At 38.5% G+C, this 16,972-nt stretch overlaps 1 protein-coding gene across 8 annotated transcripts in view; it reads right to left on the bottom strand.

The window, feature by feature from the left end:
* The window catches only part of STXBP4 (syntaxin binding protein 4), a 254,199-nt gene that overhangs the window by 68,146 nt on the left and 169,081 nt on the right, over positions 1 to 16,972 (bottom strand). Inside the window, exon 17 of one of the 8 annotated variants that reach the window (XM_061389996.1) lies at positions 1,468 to 15,404. The exons of the other annotated variants lie outside the window; for them this stretch is intronic. Coding sequence (XP_061245980.1) covers positions 15,403 to 15,404 — 2 coding nt within the window. The 3' untranslated portion in view covers positions 1,468 to 15,402. Of the gene's footprint in view, positions 1 to 1,467; positions 15,405 to 16,972 lie in introns of those variants that run through there. 8 annotated transcript variants of the gene reach the window in all.

The following is a 16,972-nucleotide window of genomic DNA, read 5'->3' as shown; positions in this document are numbered from 1 at the left end:
TCAGCGCAAATAGTTAATAAGTCATGTTGCAATATTTTCTCAAGACTGTGTTGCTTATAGTAGAGAAATAATGAGATATCTGTTTCAACCTTGTATCTCAAAGTTTTTCAGTGCTGTTAAATTATGACAGTTTTTCTTTTATCTTCCAGTCACTACAATACCCTTTTGGTTCCATTGCTGCCATTCAAAATTTCTCAGAGCCAAATCTTAAGTGTTTCATTCCTTGTAAATGCTTGCCTGATTTTAAAACAATTTCTCTCATTGTTCTTTTGAGCTACTGGCACTTTATACCATTCATAAAATAGTTAATATGAAGATATTTAGCATTATGATAATTTGCATAGTTATTTTGTTCCCCTTCTTCCATATACTGCTAGCTCCTTGAGGGGACTGAGTCCTACTAAAACATATTTGGTTCCAAAAAATTTACTTTCTGAGTTGAATATTTAATTCATTTCCTTTCATCTGCTTAGTCAGACGTTTAGTGTTGGTGGGAAGGAAATGGAAGGCAAGACTAACCTGAATAAGAACAAGGCCCCTTCTAGCCTATGGTGACATTAAAAAGAACAAAGGAAAAAAAGGTCCCATTATGGGTTGGAAATGTGCCAGTGCTAGAAAACAGCACCTCCTCTGAGTTGATGCAACTCAGGTGTGGGTCTTGGAAGGCTGGCGGCCTTGTGAAAATCATAAAATGGCACTTCTTCCTCTAGGATATGTAGTGCTCTACCTCAAAATCCAGGTGGGCAAACACAGCAAGGATCGTATCTCAGCCCCCCGGAACCCCTCGATCTTTGCTGACTGCACAAAATGCTCATGTTCTGTGGCAGACATACAGAGGGGTTTCAGCAGTTTCATTTTCATCTAATATATCTACAAGTTTTATACGATTTCTCCAGGCTCTGTAGTGATGGGAAACACAGGATAGGTCTGATTGTCCAAAGATCTTCTTCAGAATTGAGCCCAAGTTCGTCTTCTTGTTGTGCTTCAATCTGATAGCCCAAAGACTTAACTTCTGATGCTATATAATACTCACGTCTCAAAGCACCGTGCATATCTCTAGAAGGAAGCTACTTGGTCAGCAACACAAAACTAACAGAATGATGTCTAACTATTTACAGCTAGGGATCACAGACATTGTACTTATTAGACATCTGTGCATATGTACCAAAAAACAGTATTTAAAAACCCAATAAATCAAATCTACTTTAAGGATATAATTTATGGAGACTTGCCTGATGGTCTAGTCGTTAAGAATCTGCATTGCAATTTAGGGGACACAGGTTTGATTCCTGGTTGAGGAACTAAGATACCACAGGCCATGTAGCAACTAAGCCTACACATTGCAAATACTGAAGTCCACGTACTCGGGAGCCCACCTGCCACAACTAGAGTTTGTGCTGCAAGCAAAGATTCTGTGTGACCCAATGAAGATCCCGCATGTTGCAACCAAGACCCAATGCAGCCAACTAAATCAATAAATATTTATCAAAGTAAAACCTAATTTATAAATTCTGGGAGTCTTCATCTCTATTTCCCCCCCTGGATCACTGTCCTTTATTATACTCTATTTTATTACCTCCTCAGTTTAACCACTTGGCATCCCACACTGTTCACAATTTGACTATTAAATATGGAATTTTAATTTGAAAATATTATTCAGTTCAGTTCAGTTCAGTCACTCAGTCATGTCCGACTCTTTGCGACCCCATGAATCGCAGCACGCCAGGCCTCCCTGTCCATCACAAACTCCCAGAGTTCACTCAGACTCATGTACATCGAGTTGGTGATGCCATCCAGCCATCTCACCCTCTGTCGTCCCCTTCTCCTCCTGCCCCCAATCCCTCCCAGCATCAGAGTCTTTTCCAGTGAGTCAACTCTGCATGAGGTGGCCAAAGTACTGGAGTTTCAGCTTTAGCATCATTCCCTCCAAAGAACACCCAGGACCCATCTCCTTTAGGATGGACTGGTTGGACCCCCTTGCAGTCCAAGGGACTCTCAAAAGTCTTCTCCAGCACCACAGTTCAGTAGCATCAATTCTTCGGCGCTCAGCTTTCTTCACAGTCCAACTCTCACATCCATACATGACCACAGGAAAAACCATAGCCTTGACTAGACGAACCTTTGTTGGCAAAGTAATGTCTCTGCTTTTGAATATGCTATCTAGGTTGGTCATAACTTTCCTTCCAAGGAGTAAGCGTCTTTTAGTTTCATGGCTGCAATCACCATCTGCAGTGATTTTGGAGCCCAAAGAAATAAAGTCTGACACTGTTTCCACTGTGTCCCCATCTATTTGCCATGAAGTGATGGAACCAGATGCCATGATCTTAGTTTTCTGAATGTTGAGCTTCAGGCCAACTTTTTCACTCTCCTCTTTCACTTTCATCAAGAGGCTTCTGAGTTCCTCTTCACTTTCTGTCATAAGGGTGGTGTCATCTGCATATCTGAGGTTATTGATATTTGTCCCAGAAATCTGGATTCCAGCTTGTGCTTCCTCCAGCCCAGCGTTTCTCATGATGTACTCTGCATAGAAGTTAAATAAGCAGGGTGACAATATACAGCCTTGACGTACTCCTTTTCCTATTTGGAACCAGTCTGTTGTTCCATGTCCAGTTCTAACTGTTGCTTCCTGACCTGCATATAGGTTTCTCAAGAGGCAGGTCAGGTGGTCCGGTATTCCCATCTCTTTCAGAATTTTCCACAGTTTATTGTGATCCACATAGTCAAGGGCTTTGGCATAGTCAATAAAGGAATTATTATTACTGATAATTAAAGACTTGCAGCTAAATTTATAGAACAGTAGGAACTGATATTTAACATGTAGCAATATTAAAAATTATTATTCCTTGTGTCTTCTAATTAAGGTTTGGAACTAACTGTAAAGAGAATTTAAGAAAACAAGAGTTGAACCTTTATAATTTATATCATTTTCTACTTGAGAAGTATACTTTATTAACCTTAACTGAGGTTATATTTGAGAATAAAAGTGAGGTAACAATGTTGATTTAAATTTATACATAATTGTATTCTGAAAAGTTACCAATATGATTATTATATGGTCTTTCCTGATGGCTCAGATGGTAAAGAATCTGCTTGCAATGTGGGAGACCCACGTTTGACCCCTGGGTTGGGCAGATCCCCTGGAGAAGGAACGGCTCCAGTATTCTTGCTTGGAGAATTCAATGGACAGAGGAGCCTGGTGGGCTACAGTCCATGGGGTCATAAAGATACAACTGAGTGACTAATATTTTCATTTTTGTTTATTATTATTATAGCAAAGAAACAAAGGCTGAGTGTAAAAACACAATATGCTTAGAAAAACACATATGGTTAGAAAATTCAACACATTCAAAGAGTCATTTTCCTTGTTTGAAATATCCAAATAGCAAAATCATGAAAGAAAAGGAGTAAACTTTTATTGTAAGGTTCCATTTATTCAATGATAAGTTTGTTAATGCATTTTGGTAATGGACTTAGGCTGAGTTAAAGTTTATCTTTGTATTGGCTACAGAAGAAGACTAACCATAGGTTAGTTAAAGTATCATATATATATATGTGGATATATTATTTTATATTTATATATTTTATTTTAAATAAAAACATATAAATAACACATTCAATTGCCAATCTTTATTAGGTTAGTCTTTTCTTTATTGATCACTCCTTTGATAGGGGTCTGTGTTGTTTTTCTTGTAGAAACCACACTCAAAATGCATCAGCTATCATTTCCAGTTTCAGGTTCTTTAAAGTAGATTGAGAATTAAGAACAGTTATGAAACAACTGAAGAGCAAAAGAATCCTTCTAGACTTTTATAATTTTCCTTCAGTCTGTTACAAATGACTCTTACATCTGTGCTGTGTGCTCAGTCACTAAGTTGTAGCCAACTCTCTGCGACCCCATGGACTGTAGCCTGCCAGGTTTTTCTGTCCATAGGCTTTTCCAGGCAAGAGTACTGGAGTGGGTTGCCATTTCCTCCTCCATGGGATCTTCCTGACCCAGGGATCAAACCTGCATCCCCTGCATTGGCAGAAAGATTCTTTATGCCACTGAGCTACCTGGTAAGCCTTTCTTACATCTAATCAATAACAATATGAATTCACCATTATCAAATCTCTAAAGGATTCAACTTAGTTTTTGTAAAATCAACTTTTTATTTCCACATTCACATTTCATCAAATTACAAAAATTACAATTAATTTACAGTGGCAAGTACAGTTGGCATTAATCATTTTGGAAACAATCAACTCTGATATACATTTTAACTGGTAGCAGTTTAAGATCATGGTAGTACTAGAGAGGGACCTATTAAGATTGGTTAAGATAGTTTCTACGTTGGAGAAAGTGGTTCTAAAAAAATATATATATATATATATATATATATAAAATACTTGCTATCTAAAAATATATACTGTTTCTATATTTAGAACTTTATACTTACAATTCTATAAAGTGGTTCTGTAATAGATATATAAAAGATATATACATACATGTATTATACATCATATACTATAAAATATGGGGTTTCCCAGGTGGCGCTGGTGGTAAAGAATCTGTCTGCCAATGCAGGAGATGCAAAAGATGCGGGTTTGGGAAGGTCCCCTATGGTAGGAAGGGGCAACCCACTTCAGTATTCTACCTGGAAAATTCCATGGACAGAGGAGCCTGGCAGGCTACAGTCCATGGGATCACGGAGTCAGAGATGACTGAGCTACTGAGCACAACACTATATAAGGTAAAAGAAATACATAAAACAGAAAAATATATACATTAATGATTATGGAGTTTTTTACAATTTGCTGAGAATAATTTTTAAAAATTTATCTACCAGGATAATTACCTCAAGTATATGCTTTTTTGGAAGCAACCTAAATGTTCATTGACAGAGGAACGGATAAAGAAGAAGTGGTACAACATATAAAATGAAATATTACTCAGCCATTAAAAAGAATGAAATAACGCCATTTGTAGCAACATGGATGAGAGTGTCATACTAAGTCAAATAGACAAGAAAAAATATCATATGATATCCCTTATATGGGGAATCTAAAAAAAAATGAAACAAATGAACTTGCAAATAGAAAGAAACTCATAGACAAAGACAAGGAACTTACAGTGGCTGGAGGGGAAGGGATAGTTAGGGAGTTCGGGATGGTCATATACATACAGTTCAGTTCAGTCGCTCAGTCGTGAATGACTCTGTGACTCCATGGACTGCAGCATGCCAGGCTTCCCTGTCCATCATTAAATCCCAGAGCTTACTCAAACTCATGTCCATTGAGTCAGTGACGCCATCTAACCATCCCATTCTCTGTCTTCCCCTTCTCCTTCCGCCTTCAATCTTTCCCAGCATTAGGGCCTTTACAAATGAGGCAATTCTTCACATCAGGTGGCCAAAGTATTGGAGCTTCAGCATCAGTCCTTCCAATGAATATTCAGGACTGATTTCCTTTAGTATGGACTGGTTGGATCTCTTTGCTGTCCAAGGGACTCTCAAGAGTCTTCTCCAAAAACACAGTTCAAAAGCATCAATTCTTTGGCACTCAGCTTTCTTTATAGTCCAATTCTCACATTCATACATGACTACCGGAAAAACAATAGCTTTGACAAGACAGACCTTTGCTGGAAAAGTAATGTTTCTGCTTTTTAATATGCTGTCTAGGTTGGTCATAGCTTTTCTTTCAAGGAACAAGAGTCGTTTAATTTCATGGCTGCAATCACCATCTGCAGCGATTGTGGAGCCCCCAAAAATAAAGTCTGTCACTGTTTCCCCATCTATTTGCCATGAAGTGATGGGACCGGATGCCATGATCTTAGTTTTCTGAAAGTTGAGTTTTAAGACAACTTTTTCACTCTCATCAAGAGGCTCTTTAGTTCTTCTTCGCTTTCTGCCATAAGGGTGGTGCTATCTGTGAATCTGAGGTTATTGGTATTTATCCTGGCAATCTTGATTCCAGCTTGTGCTTCATCCAGCCCAGCATTTCACATGGTGTACTCTGCATAGAAGTTAAATAAGTAGGGTGACAATATATAGCCTTGACATCCTCCTTTCCCGATTTGGAACCAGTCTGCTGTTCCATGTCCAGTTCTAATGGTTGCTTCCTGACCTGCATACAGATTTCTCAGGAGGCAGGTCAGGTGGTCCAGTACTCCCATTTCTTGAAGAATTTTCCACAGTTTATTGTGATCCACACAGTCAAGGCTTTGGCATAGTCAATAAAGTAGAAGCAGATGCTTTTCTGGAACTCTCTTGCTTTTTCCATGATCCAGCAGATGTTGGCAATTTGATCTCTGGTTCCTGTGCCTTTTCTAAAACCAGCTTGAACATCTGGAAGTTCACAGTTCATGTACTGTTGAAACTGACTTGGAGAAGTTTGAGCATTACTTTACTAGCATGTGAGATGAGTGCAATTGTGTGGTAGTTTGAGCATTCTTTGGCATTGCCTTTCTTTTGGATTGGAATGAAAACTGACCTTTTCCAGTCCTGTGGCCACTGCTGAGTTTTCCAAATTTGCTGGCATATTGAGTGCAGCACTTTCACAGCATCAACTTTTAGGACTTGAAATAGCTCAACTGGAATTCCATCACCTCCACTAGCTTTGTTCGTAGTGATGCTTCCTAAGGGCCACTTGATTTCACATTCCAGGATATCTGGCTCTAGCTGAGTGATCACACCATTGTGATTATCTGGGTTGTGAAGATCTTTTTGTATAGTTCTTCTGTGTATTCTTGCCACCTCTTCTTAATATCTTCAGATTCTGTTAGGTCCCTACCATTTCTGTCCTTTATTGTCCCCATCTTTGCATGAAATATTCTCTTGGTATTTCTAATTTTCCTGAAGAGATCTCTAGTCTTTCCCATTCTATTGTTTTCCTCTATTTCTTTGCATTGATTACTGAGGAAGGCTTTCTTATCTCTCCTTGCTGTTCTTCGGAATTCTGCATTCAAATAGGTATATCTTTCCTTTTCTCCTTTGCTTTTCGCTTCTCTTCTTTTCACAGCTATTTGTAAGGCCTACTCAGATAACCATTTTGCCTTTTTTCATTTCTTTTTCTTCGGGATGGTCTTGATCCCTGCCTCCTCTACAATGTCACAAACCTCTGTCCATAGTTCTTCATGTACATACTACTATATTTAAAATGGACAGCCAACAAGGATCTATTGTATAGCACATGGAACTCTGGTCAATGCTATGTGGCAGCCTGGATGGGAGGGGGATTTAGGGGAGAATGGATCTATGTATGCATATGGGTAAGTCCGTTCGCTGCTCACCTGAAACTATCACAATGTTGTTAATTGGCTATACCCCAATATAAAATAAGTTAAAAAATAGTATATGCTGTTAAAAGCTTTCAGTTTTTCCTGGTTTCCACAATACTATACACACATAGTGTTGTACCTAAATTTAGAAAATGAAAAATGTCATCTAAATTTTTAAAAGATCATTCCTTTTTAGTTCAGTTTCTTCTTTCTCTGTAGCCATGTAAATATTCCTAGGGTTCAGTCTTGCATCCCCTTCTTTTCCCTACTATATTCTCATCCCAGGTGATCTTACCACTTTCATAGCTTTAAAATTCTATACATGCTGGTGACTCTCACATTTATTTCTCCAGGACAGCCTTTCTTCTGACCTTAGGCTAATATAAGCAATTTCCCAATAATATTTCCACCACATGCTTCACAGGAAAATTACATATAATTTTTCTAAAATTAAGTTTTATTTTTCAAAAGCTGACCCTCCTTAACTGTCCCCATCTCCCTAAATGAACCTATCCTGGTCTCCTTTCATTCCTTTGAGTAGGCAGCTCTTTGCCTCAGCCTAGAATGCTCTCTCCTTGGGTCGTTAAGACAGTTGACTCTTAGTTGTCTTTCAAGTTTCTACTTAAATCTTACCACAGAGACAGTCCACTCTTTCCTCTCCCAGTTTCTTCTATGAGGGTAGGGATCATTTTGTTTCATTCGTTCCTAGAAAACGCCTGACACATCATTGATCCTCAGAAATGTTTGCTGAATAAATAAATGATACTATGTTCGTATTCTTTAGGACATTTACCATAATTTGTAAGCATATAATTAAACTTTAAAAACTATCACTCATTATCAGAGAAATGCAAATCAAAACCACTATGAGGTACCATTTCACGCCAGTCAGAATGGCTGCGATCCAAAAGTCTACAAGCAATAAATGCTGGAGAGGGTGTGGAGAAAAGGGAACTCTCTTACACTGTTGGTGGGAATGCAAACTAGTACAGCCACTATGGAGAACAGTGTGGAGATTCCTTAAAAAACTGGAAATAGAACTGCCTTATGATCCAGCAATCCCACTGCTGGGCATACACACTGAGGAAACCAGAAGGGAAAGAGACACGTGTACCCCAATGTTCATCGCAGCACTGTTTATAATAGCCAGGACATGGAAGCAACCTAGATGCCCATCAGCAGATGAATGGATAAGAAAGCTGTGGTACATATACACAATGGAGTATTACTCAGCCATTAAAAAGAATACATTGAATCAGTTCTAATGAGATGGATGAAACTGGAACCTATTATACAGAGTGAAGTAAGCCAGAAAGAAAAACACCAATACAGTATACTAACGCATATATATGGAATTTAGAAAGATGGTAACAATAACCCTGTGTACAAGACTGCAAAAGAGACACCGATGTATAAGATCAGTCTTATGGACTCTGTGGGAGAGGGAGAGGGTGGGGAGATTTGGGAGAATAGCATTGAAACATGTATAATATCATGTATGAAACAAGTCGCCAGTCCAGGTTCGATGCACGGTACTGGATGCTTGGGGCTGGTGCACTGGGACGACCCAGAGGGAGGGTAGGGTAGGGAGGAGGGAGGAGGGTTCAGGATGGGGAACGCGGGTATACCTGTGGCAGATTCATTTCGATATTTGGCAAAACTAATACAATATTGTAAAGTTTAAAAATAAAATAAAATAAAAATAAATAAATAAAAAATAAAAACTATCCAATTACTCTCTACATGGTTCCAGTAAGGCTATGTCTCCCATCCCCACTCAACATACAGTGTGGGTTCTCAATCAGAATTTGTTGAAGAAAGGAAAGGATGGGGAAGAAGGAACAGAAATGGAGATGCGATTAAGGGAGAGAACAGAGCCTGAAGGAGAATGCTGCTCAGTGACGCTCTGGGCCTATGGTGAGAGTCAAACACAAGCTCTAGCCACTCAACTAATCATTCGGTCGTTCTGCCCACATAAATGTACATGTCTATACCTAGATAAGCCAGTATTTCATTAGTAATACAGATGTTTGATATTATTTAGATATAGCTGCAACTATCATTCTATTTTATTGTGCAGCCAATTCGGATAGACCTATACTTCTTTGATATGCATAATATTTAAAATCTGCTGTGCTATTTAGTCAAGAACGGAGTGTTGGGAAGCCTTGACCATGTGATGCATGTGCAATCAATTTATCTGGTTTCCTAGCAGTAATATTATAGCACAATGGCTGTTATTTCACAACTACTCTTTTTTATACTAAGGGCTGAGCCAAGAGGAAAGGCTACAGTATGGCTGAAATCTGCCAATGTCACTTCACATAGGACAGAACTGAACAGGTGTTTCCAGGGTGTAAATGCTCATTTAAAAAAATGAAATTATAATAGTACATTGCAATAACAAGAAAAATTCTTTGAAGAGAACAGATTAAAAATATTCAGTACAAATAAAGGTCACAGTTTCTGCCTACTAAGAATTTCAAGGTTACACCAGACTAAGAAATAAGAAAATCCTTTATGTATATAAAAAAACATTATTTAAAAAAAATTTAAGGAGTGAATTTTTAAGTATCTCCCAAGCAATTTCCTCCTAGGAAGATTCTTAATTATACCTAACTTATTAGCTCATCTGGAATATAAATAGCACTATGTACTTTTTCTTTATTAACAAAGGTTTTGATGAAAAAGAACCCTTCCACAGATAGTGTCTCTACATAGCTGACTCACATTTTAGTATTGTGGTAGGGGCACAGAGAGGGACTACACTAGTTTCACACAGGAAATACTACGGAGATTCGAAATCTAGGTCACATAACAGAGCACTGCTACGACAGGATCATAAAGGCTCAGTGTTTTGTTAACTTCCACTCAAATAAGTAAACCATGTTTAAACAAAAGTTGATTAAATAGAAAAGAGCATACTTGCTGGCCTGTGCATTCCAATAGACTGGCTTGCATTCATGGTTTTCTGAGTGTGATATTATGGTAAACACAACCTCTGTGCTGCCATTTAGGCACAATGGCCTTTGGAAACAATAAAATACCACAAAATACATTGACAATAAAATATTTAAGTTATACTCTCAAATGCAAACATTCCGAAGTAATGTTTTGAGTACATTTATCAGGTCTTTGGGAAATAGCAAATCTCCTTTAAGCATTTAAAAAATACGTTTATAAATGTGTATGTTTCAGTAAGGGCTTCCCTTGTGGCTTAGCTGGTAAAGAATCCACCTACAATGCGAGAGAGCTGGGTTCGATCCCTGGGTTGGGAAGATTCCCCTGGAGAAGGGAATGGTTGGCTACTGACTCCAGTATTCTTGCCTGGGAAATCTCACAGACAGAGGAGCCTGGTGGGCTACAGTCCATGAGGTCACAAAGAGTTGAACACAACTGAATGACTAACATACACACACACAACAAAACACACAAGAGAACTAGGAAATTGACAGCTATGTTGGATTAAGAACGTCGATGCTTTTTGTTATTCAGATCTCTAGGAAGTCATATTACAAATTGATATATTTTTCTTATTTTTGGATTAGAAAAAAGAACTAGATGATTTAAGAACTATGTTTAATATATTGCATTTATATTTTTAAAAAGCGCCAATCTGTTTCCTAAGGAAGTCTTTGAAGGTTGATTTACTGCAAGATACTTAGAAAAACCTGCAGCAGCCTGTTTCCTTAAGTTAGTCAATTCACCATCATCTCAAGCAACAAAACAAGAGCATTTTGTTGTTTATAAAAACTTTACAACCCATAGCATAGTAATGCATTTCACAGAACCTTGTCAGTAACCTTATCAATAAAGACAGATCCACTTTTGGATAAAAATGTACCTTACATTACTAGAACATAGTAATATGTTTTCAGAAAAGAGTAAGGTTGATAAAAACCTTGCTCACAAAGAAAGAATATTATAGATACTTCAATTATTTTATTCTGAGTCCTAAACAGGAGAGTAATTGAAAGGGCGCCAAAACACTCAAAATCAAGTTTGGTTCTGGGAAATATGACTGTAATTGTCACACCCAAGTGCCCCATTGAGTTTGACTGGGAGAACTAGGGGCTTAGTTTTGTTTTCAGTCATGAAGTCCTGAGAGAGCTGTTGCATCTAATATATCTGTGTTCTTCTGCCTTGATGCTATTTGAGCAATTACTTTAATCAAAAGGCTAACATGACCATTTTTCTTAACCTCCCCTTTCTTTAAAGATAACCTTGAAATAAATTCAAATACTTTCCTGAAGTAAACAAAAGACAAAACTGTTTTCCCTTGAAGTCTCTATTACTTAAATAGTCCACATTTAACCTAGTCTTAGAAACACTGCTGTCACAACAGTCTGCACATAACATGACTGTGATGTGGTGCCCGAAGGGACATCTTACTTTAACAGCCCAGCCAGGCACTTGATTATCACTGTATGGTAAATGGCTTCAGAATAATAACTCTGATACAGACAATCAAATACTTTCATTAGTTTACTGTCCTTTTTTCTTTAGAGCAGAGTCAGGCCATATTTGACTTTAACATGGGGGTGCAGTGCAACTTTAAGGCCATTGTAGACAACTATAATCCTCAACTGGGTTCCTCAGTTTCTCATATTAGCTTAGTATCTAGGAGAGGTGGCTCCCAACCTAGATTTTATTTGGAAACAGTATTTGCACCTTAAAACCAAGGACAAAAGTACAAAACATCAGAAAGTGATGAAAAGTCTTGCAATGAGTGCCAGTGGAGGGGGAAAATACAACAAGTAAGTTTGGAAAGAAAGGTGGAAAGAGTATGGGATCAACTCTGTTTTATATGCCAGGTATCAGGACAAATTGGCTTATAAAAGAATTATTTGTTCCTGTACTTTATAGGTGAAGAGACTGAGGTGCAGACTGGTTATGAAACTCATCAAGATCATGTTGCTGATAAGAGGCAGAGATGGGATTTGAACCCAAGTAATCTGATTCTCAAGCTCTTGCTTTTAGCTACTATATTCCTCCTTCTATTATGTAAGAAATAACATAAAAGTGTTAGAAGTTTTAAAAAGCTGAATAAAAGACTGAAAGTGAAAATGTAAACAATGATGGCCTCTTGGTGGTGGATTATGAGCAATTTCTCCTACTTATTCCTTCTTTTCAGATCTTTTCAAAATAACAAAAATAAAAGTTCAACACATTTTTATGTCAGCAGACAATAACATAAAAATATTGCTGTCCTAACTAACATTTTCCCTTTGATCTTAGAACTTTGTAATGTAAAAAACCGCACGTGCTACATCGACACTTTGTTGACAGCTCACAGAGCACGCTGCATCCCGCACCAGAAAGGCACAGAAACCTGGGCGCAGGCGCGGATGTGTTTAAACTAAGTAACTTCTACCGTATGTTGTAGGATCAGTATAGATTCATTTCAATGTCCTGTACCTTTTCCCCTTAATCCAACACCTTTTAAACTACAGAGTTACATAATTGATATTTACAAAATGACCAAGAGGTCCTTAGAGATGCTGAAATGCCTTATGAATCACAGAGGAAAGATTAAACTGACATTCAAGACAGTGTTGGTGTAAAATGTATTCCTGCCTTCACCAATCTACTGAAGCTTCTCTCTTAAAGGTCACAAATGCTTACCATCACAGCCAATCTATTTTTCACATGTTGCCCTCCTGTTATCAGCATTTAGAACTGTTTAACACTCCCTTCTTGAAACTCTCTTCTCCCGGAGCTTTCTTTAAGCCCTGCCTGACTGCCCCCATCTGGACCCTCTCCTGAGCTCGTCACAGAAGGGCTTTTCCTTCTTCTCCTGTTACATCCTTTGGCTGCAACCTTAGGGCTTCAACGATCAGGAAGACAATCAATTATTCCTTACATAGCATCTCCAATCGTGACCTGTTTTCCCATCTCCCTCTCAATGCCTACTAGCATTTCTAATGTCTGATACAAAACTTGTCTTACTTCTTTCCCAATCTGTCTTTCCTTCTGAGTTCCTTGTGACTTTTAATGGTTCTACCAAACTCCAATAATTCAGGTGTGAAAATTCATGTTATTTTTACTTTATTTTCTTGTTTCTCTCTTCAACTGCTGTTTAATTCTACACAGGGTACCTCTAGGATTCTATTCATTTATTTACTTAACACACACTGAATAAATGCTGTAGTAGATTCAGGGGCCACAGTGGTGAACAACACAAGAGAGGACCCTACCTTCCTGAAGTGCATGTGCTGAGGGGCAGACACAATTTCAGATGGCAAAGCAGTGCTACTAAAAAACATGGGTACAGACAGATTATGAGTGACTGGTAGTGATGATGGGGGCTAGCATTTTAGTAGAGTGGCCAGGAAAAGCCTCTTTCAAAAGAAGACATGAGAGCATGGACCTGAACGAAATGAAGGAGTAAGTCTTGTGAAGATCTAAATGGAAAGGATTCTCGGGAGTTGGAAAAGCCAGTGCAAAGGCACTGGCGTAGAAATGAGCTTGGCATGTCTGAAGAACTATAAAAAGATCAGTGAGACTCATGTAACATAAGCAGGAGAAGGGTAGTAGACAGCTAGTCGGGACCAGAGATGAAGGGTCTTATAAACCATGGTAAGGTGTTTGGCTCTTATTCTAAGTGTGATGGGAAGTCACTGGAGAGTTCTGACTTGGAGAGTGATGTGGCATGATTTATGTATTAAAGACCAGGAGAGAACAGACTGCAGAGGAAAAATAATATATTGCTCATTAAATTAAAAAAAATTAACCATGTTCTTAGGCAATACACCGGAGAAGGCAATGGCACCCCACTCCAGTACTCTTGCCTGGAAAATCCCATGGGCGGAGGAGCCTGGTAGGCTGCAGTCCACGGGGTCGTGAAGAGTCGGACATGACTGAGCGACTTCACTTTCACTTTTCACTTCCATGCATTGGAGAAGGAAATGGCAACCCACTCCAGTGTTCTTGCCTGGAGAATCCCAGGGATAGGGGAGCCTGGTGGGCTGCCATCTATGGCGTCGCACAGAGTCGGACACGACTGAAGCGACTTAGCAGTAGCAGTAGGCAATATACATGCCCCTGAACATTTATTAATTCATCTTTTTTTTTTAAAGGCTTCAATTTAACAGATATGTAATTTCCTAATTCATAAATAATAACATTATGAGTTGAAATACTTTCACTTCTTTAGTTTAGATTAAAAATTACCATGCTTCTGATATGGACAGTAAAAGCAATGAAGTATATATATTTTGTTCATTTTATACTTACATGTTACACAAATGAAACCAAAACTTCGGAGTATTTGTCATCAGTAATGTCCAACAAAGCAATTAAGAATTAATTAATGAGAGTATGTATAAAGGATTCACAAATTCTTAGTAATGAGGTACAATGTAGCAGGCATTCAATGTACTGAACAGGAATGAATAATGTAAAAATTATGTTTCCACTAGAAGTCTACAAAGAGGGAAGCTGACAATAAAGTGAATAAAAGATAAAGGCATTCCAATTATTGTCAGGTTATAAAAGGCTTGTACTTTTATGTGATGTGAAGATAGAAAATGGAGACATAACAAATGAGTCCATTATGTCAGTATCATTTGGAATCAGACAATTAAGCTTTTGGCATTTATCAACACTGAAGAGGACTCATATTAAATTAAACATGTCAATTACACCTCAATAAAAAAAAGAAACTAAACACAAGTATGCAGACTGAGAAGGAAAAAAGAATTATAGAATTATTGGTATTCATGTTAGGCTTTACAGATTTCTTTTATGAACAAAGAGCAATTCACTCATCTTTGGACTCTCAGTGCTCATTTACTTTCCTGTACATAAATAAATGAGTGTCATGATCACCTTTTCATTACCAAAAATCTAGGAAGGAAAAGAACCACAGTAAGGAGGGATAATGACTTTTCTTCTTTCTCACTGGATTTATAGGTGAGGTAAGTTAACAAGGAGCAGTCATCAGTCACTGAGCATCAGCTATGTGTCAGGCACTGTGATCAGTATTGGGAATGTGACATGTGAATGAGAGGACGCCCCGGGAGGAGGGAGAGCGGTTTCTCTCGGGAAGATTCACGACACCATGTCTAATGTAGCAGCTGTGTGCTTCTGGAGGCTCCTGTCTTCATTACAGTTGTAAAGGGGCATCCTTCAGTTCCCCTCGAACTTCCTTCGATTGGATAGAAAAGAGTTAAAGAAACAGGGGAGACAGAAAAGAGTCACCCCATGAGGTGATTGAAAACTCTACAAATGTAACTTGTATCTCTTACTTTAATCGAAGGAAATATTTTCATTCCGGAGAAAGTTCCAGCATTGCTGCTTTGACAGTCATTCTCTCAGCTAGGAAGGTAGAAGCAATGGCACTAGCATATGATATTAATCTTCTATTGCTGTTAAACAGACTACTGCATACTTGGCAGCTCAGAATAATACATATAATTTTAATCTCACAGTTTATACAGGTTGGGAATCTGAGTGAGGCTTAGCTGAGTCCTCTGCTTTGAGTGAGATGAGACCACAGTCTCATCTGAGGCTTAACCGGGAAGGCTTTGGTATTATTAACAGAATTCAGTTCCTTGTGGTTAAAGGATTGAACCCAGGTCGGTAGGTGCCCAGTATGCTACTAGAGAAGAGTGGAGAAATAACTCCAGAGAGAATGAAGAGCCGGAGTAAAGGTGAAAACAACTCCCAGTTGTGGATGTCACTCGTGTTGGAAGTAAAGTCTGATGCTGTAAAGAGCAATACTGCATAGGAACCTGGAATGTCAGGTCCATGAATCAAGGTAAATTGGAAGTGGTCAAACAGGAGACGGCAAGAGTGAACATTGACAGTTTAGGAATCAGTGAACTAAGATGGACTGGAGTGGGTGAATTTAACTCCCATGACCATTATACCTACTACTGTGGGCAAGAATCCCTTAGAAGAAATGGAGTAGCCCTCATAGTCAACAAGAGTCCAAAATGCAGTACTTGGGGGCAATCTCAAAAATGACAGAAATGATCTCTGTTTGTTGCTAAGGCAAATAATTCAATATCACAGTAATCCAAGTCTATGCCCTAAGCACTAATGCTGAAGAAGCTGAAGTTGAATGGTTCTATGAAGACCTACAAGACCTTCTAAAACTAACACCAAAAAAAGATATCCTTTTCATGATAGGGGACTGGAACCCAAAAGAAAGAAGTCAAGAGATACCTGGAGTAACAGGCAAGTTTGGTCTTAAGAGTACAAAATGAAGCAGGGCAAAGGCTAACAGAGTTTTGCCAAGAGAACACACTGGTCATAGCAAACACCCTCTTCCAACAACATAAGACATGACTCTACACATGGACATCATCAGATGGTCAGCACCAAAATCAGAATGATAGTATTTTTTGCAGCCGAAGATGGAGAAGCTCTATACAGTTAGCAAAAACAAGACCGAGAGCTGACTGTGGCTCAGATCATGAACTCCTTATTGCCAAATTCAGACTTAAAATGAAGAAAGTAGGGAAAACCACTAGACCTTTCAGGTATGACCTAAATCAAATCCCTTAGCATTACACAGTGGAAGTGAGAAATAGGTGCAATGGATTACATCTGGTAGACAGAGTGCCTGAAGAACTATGGATGGAGCTTCATGACACTGTACAGGAGGCAGAGATTAAGACCATCCCCAAGAAAAAGAAATGAAAAATTGTCTAAGGAGGCCTTACAAATAGCAGAGAAAAGAAGAGAAGCTAAAGGCAAAGGAGAAAAGGA

This window comes from Bos javanicus, chromosome 19 (assembly GCF_032452875.1).
Source record: "Bos javanicus breed banteng chromosome 19, ARS-OSU_banteng_1.0, whole genome shotgun sequence".
Lineage (NCBI taxonomy): Eukaryota > Metazoa > Chordata > Mammalia > Artiodactyla > Bovidae > Bos > Bos javanicus.
This window is presented reverse-complemented; position numbering and strand designations above follow the sequence as displayed.